The sequence below is a fragment of the Pinus tabuliformis genome, chromosome 1_2, assembly GCF_031772625.1.
Source record: "Pinus tabuliformis cultivar Carrire ecotype Pingquan chromosome 1_2, CPIR1, whole genome shotgun sequence".
NCBI classification, from domain to species: domain Eukaryota; kingdom Viridiplantae; phylum Streptophyta; class Pinopsida; order Pinales; family Pinaceae; genus Pinus; species Pinus tabuliformis.
Genome location: NC_142298.1, coordinates 668904459 through 668917241, shown reverse-complemented (window position 1 = coordinate 668917241; position 12783 = coordinate 668904459). Strand labels below are relative to the sequence as shown.

Sequence of the window (12783 nt, the reverse complement as noted above, 5' to 3'; positions counted from 1 at the left end):
TATCAATGTATTTATGACTTCTTAGCGATTCTCAATTAAGTATGAGAACTCTATGCTCAAAATTGTTATTTACACCTGTAGATTACATATTCATGATATGTTTGATGAAATGCCTGTCATGGCTAGTAGGGGTCCAGTCAAGGTCTTGAACAAGTATTTGCTTTAGTATTGTCATTTCCATGTTATTTTATTGATTTGAAGAGATGGTTCAATTCTGGGCAGTGACTTGGGTTCTGTGCCTGAAAAGTGGCTTAAATCTCGGAGTTGCTAGCATAGCACTAACATATTTGGTCTCTAGTCGCTGGCAGGTAAGCTTGTGAGAGTGACTTTGGGTTTCTGGTTGCCCTCGTGCCTATAACATGGGAGCGACTGAGGCTTAAGTTGTCTAAAAGATCAGTGGGATCCCAAGGCAAGCTGTCTAAAGTATTGGATTGGTTCGTGAGGGTCCTGTAGTTGATGATTAATGTTTATATGGTGTGTTTATGTAAGTTCCACTTCCTTAACGTGACTTAGGAGGTCGAATCATATCATAGTGGACTCTCGTTGCATGTTTACCCCGGCTGGCCAGTTGCTTGGGTAGATGTGGAAGGAGGGCGTTACAGATCCCGTGCGCATACTCCATCATGTTGGCTTTGTCAACGAACTACCCTGCGATGATAGATGTAGTTTGTGTGCCGTGACCTTGTGAACCCCAATCTGAATGGATTCCCACTATCTCATTCAAGGGGCCAAATGTGGCTTCATAGCCTTTGTAGAAACACCGCGCTCCAACCAATAGAACCACATCAACTTATTAATAAACATGACGAAATGTTAGCATGTAAAAATGTGAAAATATTGATTATTATTTTGAAATTCTATATTTAAAATTAAACAACGTGTAAGATTTATAGTTGTTTTTATTACCATGTAAAGTTTTAGTAAAAATGAATATTTGCTTGTCATCATTATGTTGAATGCAATTAAATTTATTTAATTATTTGTATTTTATAAATAAAAGTATGGAAAGATATTAACAACAAAATATTAATAAAAGTATGAAAGGATATTAAGAACAAAATGTTATTAAAAAGTATGAAAAATATTAACAACAAAATGTTAATAAAATACATAATGCTTCATATGAGTAAAATTTAATATTTTGTTCATTTTAAATAATTGTTTAGTGGATTTAATTATGCATGCTTCCACCCACCAAGAAAAGTACCTCTTTAATTGTCACATAGTCCATCATTGAATTTAAAATGGCACATTACTTCACATGTTTATATATTTTTCCAAATGAAAAGAGAGTAATTGGTAATCACGAATAAAGCATGACCATCTGAAAAAGAATCTGCCAAATTCATTGACTGGTATCAAGTTCACACCAGAGCCTTTTATTTGTTTAATTAAATATGAAACAACATTGTCGAGCCTTCGTGCCATCTTGTTGTTTGAAGTTTGACTTAGATTTCTCACGAAACAACATTTTCAAGCCTTCACGCCATCTTGTTGTTACTCTTGAGGCTATCATTGCATGCCAAATTTTATGTTACCTAAATCTTGATTCTAGATATTAAAAATATTAATATTTAGCTCTATCTACTCTGCAAGGATTACCATTTTGTGTAACCATGGTCCACTGTAAATCCATAACTGTTGACATAATCACATATAGGGAGAGAAAACTCAAGTGCTTTGACTACTGTGACTTTGGCTGAAGATCCAAAAGATGTGCCTAACATCAAATACACATGATTCCAAATTATTATAATAATGGAATTGTCTTCATTTGTATGATATGTTAAGATTGTATTTGAATGACATGAAACTAATATGAAATATAGAATATAAAACACTACCATCCAATTCTGCAACTTTATCAAGGGCCTTGGTCGATCCCCTGTTGAGAAGCTGAAATATACTTTTTTTCCCCACACATTGCGAATAATTCTAAATTTGCAGAAGACATAATGTGATTGGATATAAAAGTTCACCAGATAGAGAACACTAGAGGATTTCATCACAATTAATAATCATTCTAATAATTTATTCTTGGTCCGAATGGAAAATATCATGAAGGAAAATTGAAATGAAGCATAAAGACATGATTTTAAGCACATTAACCTTTGGGGAGCTCCATTCCTTCATATGACAACATCAAAACTGTGAATCTCTTTTCCAAACTTTGTTTTTAAAAGGTCGCTTGAATTACCAATCACTGCACAACGTCCATGCTGCTGTGGGATATAAGGTGGTATATATGGGAGTACCAATGCAAGCTTCTCCATACAAAGCTTTTTGTTTTGACATTTATTACTACAATATAGTTGAAATATAAAACATCAAGCTCAAAACGACACGTACACATAAACACTTCAATCTTAACATCTGAAAAAGAACAAAGATTCCAAGTAGCAAATCCTCATGCCAGGTATCTTTCCTTTGTACATTCCCAAGTCACAGTTCAATTTTCCTCACTCAAGACTCTTCGAATTTTGATAATATATTATTTTTAAAGCTAATCTAGGTTTGATTTTCAGAGTACAAAGGATACATTGCATCTGGTTAGTTCATTGCAACTTATTCAGCTTAACTTATTAGGAAATCCAAGTAGATCACTCGACTATTTGGCATGCCATGAGTGAAAGCATGTTGTGGTATCGTTTACATAGATAATGTTATTAGGAACTAATATATTGTCTATAATTGATATATGCATCTACAAAGAAATAAATTTCATGATATTTTGCAAGTCGGTTGTATGGAGAAATGGGTGAGAAGGCAATGTGCAAAAGAAGCAAATGGCTATATGACACCAAATTGATTTCTTGTATGTTGAGGAGATCGACCAATTCCATAGTATGGCAGGTATCATACATTATTATACATTTGTTGTTAACAAAGGTGGGGGAGCAACTAGATGAAACTATTGTAAAGCAGAGATTTTTCACTAGGCCATTCATTGGTTTAAATCTTTTCAATTATGTTTTAACACTCAAGAGGTAAAAAATTGCTAAAAGGCGTATATTAGCTTAAATATTTAACTTTTTGATCTGCACTGTTGTTGTAAACTTCTTCTTTGGGAGTGAGTCATTAAGAGAATTCGTTGAGTACTAGTAAGGAACATAAGTATAGTTATGGCTATTTTTGTTTTTATTTGCAAATAGTCAGTTATGTGAATTCTCTTAGCAACGAATGTAAAACATTGTTTTGCTGCTTTCTCACAAATTTGTCTAAAAATGACTAGGCCATTGTGCATTTATATATAAACATTTATATGTCTACTAAAATAAGATTTTAAATTTTTTTATTAGAAATATGACAAACACATTATGGTTAATGACTAGGCCTCTCTTAATGCCTTTTGGGCAATTGCAATTTTAATTGCTGGAGAAAAACCGATTCAGTGTACGTTCATATGCATATAGCCGCTGCTTTTGCTTTCTTTTACCTTTCGCTTAAATCACTGGTGCTGTGAGGTTTTGGGTTTGTGATCAGATAATCGAATCCACAGAGAGGGGTAAGGGGAGGGCACCAGGAAGAAGGAGATGGAGAAGGTGGGAGAAAGCAAAGCTTCAGCGAAAGTGCGATGGGGAGAATTAGAGGAGGAGGACAACGAGGATCTGGATTTCCTGCTGCCGCCTCCCAAGGTGATCGGCCCTGACGAGAACGGCGTGAAGAAGATAATCGAGTACAGGTTCAACGATCAGGGCCAGAAGGTTCAGAAAACCACCACCACACGCATTCGCAAGGTGGCAAAGGCCAGGCTCAGCAAGCGAGCGCTCGAGCGGCGCGAGTGGCGCAAGTTCGGCGACGCCGTGAACGAGGACACAGGCAGCAGGCTTACCATGGTCTCCACTGAAGAGATCCTGCTCGAGCGGCCCAAGGCCCCCGGCGCCAAGGAGGATGACTCTAGGTCCGGTGGCGGCGATCCTCTCTCAGCCGCGCTTGCAGGGGCGGCCAAGGGCGGTGCCGTTCTCATGGTCTGTCGAATCTGTGGCAAAAAGGGCGATCACTGGACCTCAAAGTGCCCCTACAAAGACCTTGCCCCAGCCGCTGCGGAGGGCCTTGGTCTCGACAAACCCCCTCAAGCTCCTGACTCTGCCGCCGGCTCTGGTGCCGCCGGTGGCAAGGGAGCCTACGTTCCTCCTAGTCTTAGAGCCGGCGCCACGGTAGACAGGACCTCTGATGCTAGCAACATGAGGCGGAGAAACGACGAGAATTCCGTTAGGGTTACTAATTTGTCCGAGGATACCAGAGAGGCCGACTTGCAGGAGCTTTTCAAGCCGTTTGGTCACATTACGCGTGTCTATGTTGCCGTGGACCAGAGGACCGGGATGAGCAGGGGTTTTGGCTTTGTCAATTTCGCCAACAGGGAGGATGCACAGAGGGCTATTAATAAGCTCAATGGCTATGGCTACGACAACCTCATTCTCAGAGTCGAATGGGCGACTCCTAGACAGACATAGACACATGAATAACCCTAAATCCTAAACACAAATCCTCTTTGCATGAATACCAGACAAAGCGGGTTCTTTGTGGGATTTAGGGTAACTGCGGGTGCTTTTCAGGTTCTGCATTTGAGATAGTTGCGTTTTACCTTTTCTAGGGTTTTGTTTATCTTAATTTCATTTGAATGAACATATGCATAGTTTGTTGGTGGTAAGTTTTTTTCCCCATGTTCCGTGTAACAGATCGAAATCTATTTCAAGTACTTCTATATGTTTACAGTCTCCCCATTCTGTTTGCAAATTCAATCAAAATAATCAGCGAATGGTAAAAAAGCCCTAGAGCAACAATACGTTTGTTCATGTTATTGGGCTTTATCCTGCTTTTGTTGATTTCCTATTCTCTGAATATATTACATATTGTTTGCAATGAATTAAATAGGTAAATGAATTTTGTGTTAAATTTACCTGAACGGGGTACTTCTTTGAAACTAGACGGTGCTAATGTCATTATCAGTTGGCATTGGTAACACACTTAACTTGGATGTTGTGACCATCAAATTTTAGATCTGCATCAATTTTCATGAAATTTAATTGGGTCATGAGAGGTGAGCTGGGTCCGTGAAGTGGGGAGCTGTTAAGTCCCCAGCGGGGTTTAATCTCACAAGTAGTGGTGGCCGAACCTGCAAGGGGGCTGTTGATCTTCCCTGGGGCCATTAAGTTGGTTGGGTAGTTGTACAGTGTAAGTAGTGTCCCATCTCTTAGGTCGTGGATGCTTGCAACCACAATAATAAAGAAATACACTCGTGACCATCAAATTTAGATCTGTATTCTTTTATCATGAAAGTCAATTTCGCCTGGAGAAACAGTTGGGTTGGTGACGGGGGACGGGGTGGGGGTGGTGGTGCTGTTATAACTCCCACCATCTTTCAATTCTCACAAATAGTGGCTGAAGTTCTATCTACAAGTGGGCTGTTGATCAGCCCAGTTTCCATTAAGTGGGGCAGGATGATTCTATAGTGTAATTACTGTTCTACCTCTTGATAGGTTGTTGATGCTTTCCACTGCAGTATTAAGGAAGCTAATTTGTGACTGGCTGATCCGGTTTGTTGAAACTTGGGGCACTATATTGTCCCATCTGATTTGATTCTCCTCACAAGAACGAGGGGTCGAAACCCTGCCCGCAAGGGGGTTGTTGATCTGCCTAGGTGCTTATAAGTCGGGCTGTCGGTGGTTGTCCATTATAATCAGCATTGCATCTGTTCATAGGTGGTGTATTCTAGCCACTGCAATATCATTGAATTTATCATAACAATGCCAATTGGATTTGAATTTTGGGAAATAGGTGGAAGCAAAAACAATTGAACAAATATGAGATGGTGAAGTGGCAGTCTTGCAATGCATGGGTTAGAAATTCACTAAATTGTCAAGGCTATATGCCAAGGTGACATCGTGGTATTGATGAAGCAATCTTTGCTATATAGGTTGCTGCAATCCATTGTGAAACTTCTTATAACCTGAATATTAGAACTGCCTACAAGGGTGAAAGTATCATTTACGGTGAAACATTTTTCCCCCAAAGAAAACCTTGCAGGATTTGCTCATTTTCCCTGTAGTATCCAGATGGAGCATGGCTCAACCAGCAACCACAATAATGGCTGGTAACCCTGAGGGATTCAACTGGATGTTAACCTGTGAGATGTGACCTATGGCTTCCTTGTTGGTATTGTTCATTGGGAGGATGGTGCAACTGATTGAGCTAACCCTTTGGGCATTATGGCAAATCATTCTATGCATGAGTCTATGGTTATCTTTTTCTAACAGCCATGCCTATTGAAGATGGAAAATGGCCAAGCATGGAATAACTCGGTATAGGTCTCATGATTATATTCCTAGAGGGTGGTGGGCCCTTACTAGGAGGAAATGTTAGAGCAGTACGCCATTAATGATTATTTTGGTTATGATTCTATGACGCTGGTTATTGTAGCTCTCCAAGCTGTATTGTAATGTTGTCTATCTGATACTTTGTAGAGGACAAATTATGCAAGAGAATTAGTTATAAATGGCATACTGTATGATTCAATTGTGATTTATATTTATCACTGATTCTGTGGCCTTTCATTGACATCTTAAACTATTGCATGTTTAACACATTATCTATTTTTAAAACCAGTGTTTTAAAATTGGCCGAACCTGAACCAGCTGGTTTTCTGATTCAACCTAGTACTGGCCTTTTAACAGGACTGTATGCTAGTTTCATACTGGATTTCTCTGGTTGAGCCTATTCTCGTTCTAAACTGGTTTATACCCACCATTTCAGAAAAAAAAACAGGGGAAACCATCTATGGTGGAACCATAAATAAAATCTGTTCACAAATCAGTTTGCTGTGCTGTTTACTTCCTTCTTCCTGTTTTGACCCTCTGCTGGTTCTGTTTCTTTATCAACTTCTGTGAGACAGTAAATTTTTTCATCCCATAGCTACATATTGTAAAGAGACTATATATATATATATATATATTCTCAATTGTCACCTGGTATTGTAGTTAAGTGACACCCTTTTTTTGCAATTTTTGTAGCTTTCCCTTATTTCCCCCTGTTCCAGACACCCTTTTGTCCTGCAAATTTCGGCAAAACTTCTAGCTGTTCCAGACACCCATATCTCCATCCGAATTATTGGCCATCATAGAAAAACACTAAAGCCTCCACTCATGTCAATGGTCATACCATTCTTCACAATGTGTGACTATGGGGTGAAAAACTTTACTGTCTCACAGAAGTTGAAACAAGAACCAGAACCAGCAGAGGGTCAAAGCAGGCAGGAAGAGGAACAGGTCAGCAAACTGATTTGTGAACTGATATATATATATATATATATATATCCAAACCATCAAACACCAAATATGCAAAGCCTGCTTATAAGATGTAAGGATGAATATACAAAAATGACACCAAGTGTGATACATATCTTAAAACAAAATATATAAACATCAAGGATCTAAATGGTGGCCTCTAGACTCTAGAGTCCATAATCCTATTACATGTCCTTTTATTAGATATGTGTTGTATTCTTTGCATCCTGTCAATGATCATGTGGAAAGTTGAGGGAACAACATGGGTTTTGGGGTGGAACTGACCAACCAAATAAATAAACAACCAAAAAGAAAGGGTCCACTGTAGTTGGTTTTCCCTGTTTTTTTCTGAAATGGTGGGTCCAAAACAGTTTAGGACAAGAATAGGCTCAGACATAAAATTCAGTATGAGACATACAGTCTTATAAGGGCCAGTCAGATGACTAGCTTGAACCAAAAAAATAGCTGGTTCAGGTTCGGCCAATTTTTAGACCCTGGTTTTAAGGATAGATAATATGCCAAACACACAATAGTTCAACGTGTCAATGGATAGCCACAGAATCAATGATAAATATAAATCACAAGTATAACATTTATAACTCATGCTCTTGCATAATTTGTCTTCTCGAACCAATCATACAATTTTATATGCCATTTATATTTCAAAATAATCTGTCCTTTACAAAGTATCAGATAGAAAACATTACAATACAGCTTGGAGAGATGCAATAACCAGTATGTTATCATTTGTATAGAACTAAATTCATATTTAAGTTTAACCCAAACAATATGAAAAAAGGTGATAGAAGAAGTGTACAGATTTTATTATCCAAAGCAACTAAAAGTATGAAGCTAACATCATAATTTAAAATTCTGATACTTCTATAGAACACAGAGATTCAATAAGTCAGAAAAAAAAAAAAAAAAAAAAAAAAAAAAAATCAGAATTCAAAGACCTTCTCATTTAAAGTTAGAGATAAACTGTAGAGAAAAAAGGAAAACGAAAATGAGAATGCCATGAACCTCGTTTTACATATACTTTTGTAGATGTAGCATATCTTGTTTCATAGAAGACAGCGTTGAGCTTTACAAAAAGGCTTAAGAAGGATTCTCCTAACTCCTTAGGGACCTTCAAACCTTTCTCTTTGTGCAACACCATATACAAGATTATTTCTAAGGTAATACCGTAATAGCAAGAAGGCTCAACAACATCTCTCAAATATCTCGTCCTCTAAAATGTTTAATTTCCTCTCAAGTAGGCAAATTCATGATGCAATGAATATAGCACCAAGGAATCTTCACTCTACTAAAGTAAAGAGATTGATTGTTATGGCAATTATATAGGAATCCAACGGAGAGGATAGTTGTACTTGTATTTAAGACTCATTCTCATCCATACAATATTAAGTCTCCTGACATCAAGTTGTGTACCATCTGCATTCCACTTGGTTTCATACACCCATTTGCAATTAACCAAATTCTTATTGCTGGGCAACGGGACTAGATCCTAAAGTTGAATTTTCATTAGAGTGATATAAGCAACAACCATAGCATCATTCCATTTGAGAGTTTAATGTCTAATTGAAGATAAAAGTATCTGCATCAACCTTGGAAATAAGAGAATGCAGATAGGGCCCTTAGTCAACATCCAAGTTCTCCTTCGAGGAGAGAGAAGTAGACCACAAAGCTATTGGTCATGACCTAAATCATGGTAAAGCAAGAATAGGAATTTTGTCATAACACTATGATGAGGTGGCACAATCAATAAAAGATCATGGAGAGCCACCTGAGTAGAAGAGGCTTCAGTACTGGTAGAAACCAACAAGTCATAAATAAGGCCTCATCATGGAATATTCATTGCAACACTATAGGGAAGGCAAAAGAAGCACCCAAAATAAGAGGATCATCCTCTACAATGAAATTGGAATAAGATCTTTGTGGACCATGGGGAATAATGTAATCAAAGCCAACATCCCTCCTTTCAACCACCTCACTGGTGGAAGGATCGCACAAGCAATATGCCTCAGATGTTTCACTATAGCATGGTGGCTTGTAGGTTGTAACTTTTGTTCATTTGTTTGGGAATAAGGACCCATGCACAATATATCCAAAGTCTTTAAAATGCATATCAAAGGATTTGTAACTAAACCGTCTCTAAAACTATGCCAAACATCTTGCGTAGGCATCTATTTGATGATTACAAAACACTAGTTCTCCCAACAAACATCCTTCACACACACCACAAAGTCATTGAATTAGTGGAAGGTCGTCTGCCATCCTTAGACAACCCATATAACGAAAGGCCCCAAGTTGGTAATGGCCCAAGCAATAATGTCATTGGTATTGGCAAACAAGATAATGCACTTCATTTTGAAGGAGATGAAGATTTACCCAACTTATAGCATGGTGGCATGTAGGTTGTAACTTCTGTGCATTTCTTTGCAAATAAGGACCCATGCACAAAATCCAAAGACTTTAAAATGCACATAAAAGGATTTGTAACCATCCCAACTCTAAAAATGTCAAACATCTTGCATAACCGTCCTATTGATAAGTACAAAACATTAATTCTCCCAACAAGCATCCTTCATATACACCACTAGGTCGTTGAATTAGTGGAAGGCCATCTGCTAAACTTCGAAAACCCATATAACAAAAGGCCCTAACGTTGGTAATGTCATTATTTGCTAGTGTCAATGGTATTGGCAACTACTGTAGAGAATAAACTTCATTTCGCAGGAGAATAGGATTTCCCCAACTTATACTTCTACTTGTATTCATCACATTAATTGGAAGCAGTGACTTTAAAATCGTCATTTATGTCCCTGATAGCCCTTCTCAATCTAAAATCCAAAACTCTACCATTTTGTTTGGGAGAGTGTTGTCTACCTCTTTGTTGGTGTAAGTGATGTCATATATAGAAAGAAAATTTGGTCCTACACCGAGATCATCATCCACAAATAACATGTGACCAACACTACCCCAAAACAATCTACAATATGTTTTAATTGAAAATAAGGGGGAGTGCACTAACCTAAAAAAGGGCACAAAACTGCAAAAGCTTCCTTGAAATGACCAAAAACAAAAAAACTCCATCCAAAAAATTGGTCATCGTAGAAAACCGCTAAGGCATCCACTCATGTCAAGGGTCATACCAGTCTTTACCAGTGTTTTACAACCAGGACCAGGACTCCGACCAGGCCGAGGATCGACTCCGACTCCGACCAGGATTCGGTAATGACTCGGCCTAGTCGATTTCAATGACTCGGTCGTTGTAAAAAATACATTAAATATTTATTTTTTTTATAAAAAAACATAATTTTAAATATTTTAAACATAATTTTAAAGATTTTCATTCATGTTTCCAAACACATAGCATTATAATATAGATGGAAGACAACATATGATCAAAGTAGGCTCATGATCTGAGCTTATACTTAAAGAATCAACTCAAGTGCTAATCACTAATATATGAAGTCGATGCAAGTGGGTAGTAACTTATGAAACCTTGTATTCTAGACTTAGGGAACCTGGTTTCTGTTAGAGAAGGTCCCTTTGTGTTGGATTCCCCAACCTAAAGTGAGGGGCAATAGTTATTGAGGTGACAATGACAACTCCTGTGAGTTACACTTGAGCTTAGTACCCCCTTGTGTTGGATTACCCAACCTAAAGTGAGGGGAAGTAGCTGTTGAGGTGACAATGACAACTCCTATGAGTTACACTTGAGATTAGTAACCCCTTGTGTTGGATTACCCAACCTAAAGTAAGGGTAGGTAGTTGTTGAGGTGACAATGACAACTCCTGTGAGTTAAACTTGAACGTGGTACCATGTGAAGGCTTTGCACTAAGGGCTGCAAGTTTGGGTGATAACAGGGACAATACTAATAAGTCAAACAACTAAGAGGAGGATTGGCAGTTACCCCAAGGGCTATCAATTAGATCAACACTATCTGATTAGTTAAATCTGTGTTTTCCTTCTCTCTTTCTCTATGCATTTCTAGCCTAAATTAGCTGAACCCCATTAGACAACTTATAAGTTATAACTATGTTTAATCTATCAGAGTTATCCATAACATCAATTAGCATAATCTTAACCCACAAAGTTCCCACAAGAACAAACTGCCATACAATTATGTATGTCTGTATACTTATGTGCTTAACTCTCGAGATTCAATAATTGATTATGGTTATGATGCTTCACATAAGAAAATGTGGGAAAAAGACTCTGCTTTTACGATGCTCAACCTCTGGATCTTTCCAAAGGTCAAGTTTTCAATTCTGTGTTGAACATTAAAGAAATTTACCAGAATTAGGCAATATTCCCCTTACTCTACTCCATATTATCCTCAGATACCTTCTTCCCTACTCTATTACATAGCAAATGCAATAAATTCTCTTTAATTTCTAATCGTTAAATGAGAAACCAAGAATGTCAAAAATGGCAAAGGACAAATTGGATAAACTAAACCTCATGTTATGTGCACAAAATTATCCAGCCCAGCACGGATACCATAAATTTAGTAGTAACACTTATCTGCCCTTCCAGACATGCACACAGCCAAAAAATCACTGCTAGCCAGGACAACTTGCACAGTAACTACATCAGAGTTCTATCATCACTGAATGGTGAGCCATTTTCAGCATTATGCCAATTTTTTGACATTGACATCATCAAGAACAAGACAATCCAATATCAGCATTCATCTCTTTCACAAGGTCCTAATTTTTTGTACTGGCTACAGCTGAAAATCAAAATTCATCGATTGCACTGAAGCATCAGAAGTGAGATCAGCATACATAAGGTAGAATTTCTGCAGTTTATTTTTACTGACTTCAAATACAGTGATTAATACCTGTACAAGAAACAACAAACAATCAGATCAACCCACTGTGTCCTCTCTGTAAATTACAGTTGAGATTTTGTATTCACAATCAAATACATGTCATTGAATTAAATTCACATGCCTCCAATTATAAAGTGTTGAATTAAATTCACATGTTTAACGCTGCCCAGCCGCTTTTTATTGACCCGGCCTGGTCAATGCGGACTCGGCCAAACTGGCCGGTTACTTGGCCTGGTCGCATTTTTTTTTTCCGACTCGGTATGACCAGGCCGTTTCCGAGTCAACTCGGCCTGGTTGTAAAACACTGATATATATATATATATATATATCAGTTCACAAATCCGTTTGCTGACCTGTTCCTCTTCCTGCCTGCTTTGACCCTCTGCTGGTTCTGGTTAAACTTCTGTGAGATAGTAAAGTTTTTCACCCCATAGTTACACATTGTGAAGAGTGGTATGATCATTGACATGAATGGAGGTTGTAGTGTTATTCTATGATGGCCAATTATTCGGATGGAGATATGGGTGTCTTGAACAGCTAGAAGTTTTGCTGAAATTTGCAGGACAAAAGGGTGTCTGGAACAGGGGGAAATAAGGGAAAGCTACAAAAATTGCAAAAAAAGGGTGTCACTTAACTACAATACCAGGTGACAATTG

General features: G+C 38.0%; 1 protein-coding gene across 1 annotated transcript; it reads left to right on the top strand.

The window, feature by feature from the left end:
- The first annotated feature begins 3363 nt into the window (after positions 1 to 3363).
- LOC149207467 (uncharacterized) lies at positions 3364 to 4707 on the top strand. Its single transcript, XM_089395729.1, has one exon. The coding sequence runs from the start codon at positions 3534 to 3536 to the stop codon at positions 4452 to 4454; it is 921 nt and encodes a 306-aa protein (XP_089251855.1). The 5' UTR covers positions 3364 to 3533; the 3' UTR covers positions 4455 to 4707.
- Positions 4708 to 12783: the final 8076 nt, after the last annotated feature.

Coding starts and splice junctions, on each gene's coding strand:
- LOC149207467 (XM_089395729.1), top strand. CDS start 3,534: ATGGAGAAGGTGGGAGAAAGCAAAGCTTCAGCGAAAGTGCGATGGGGA.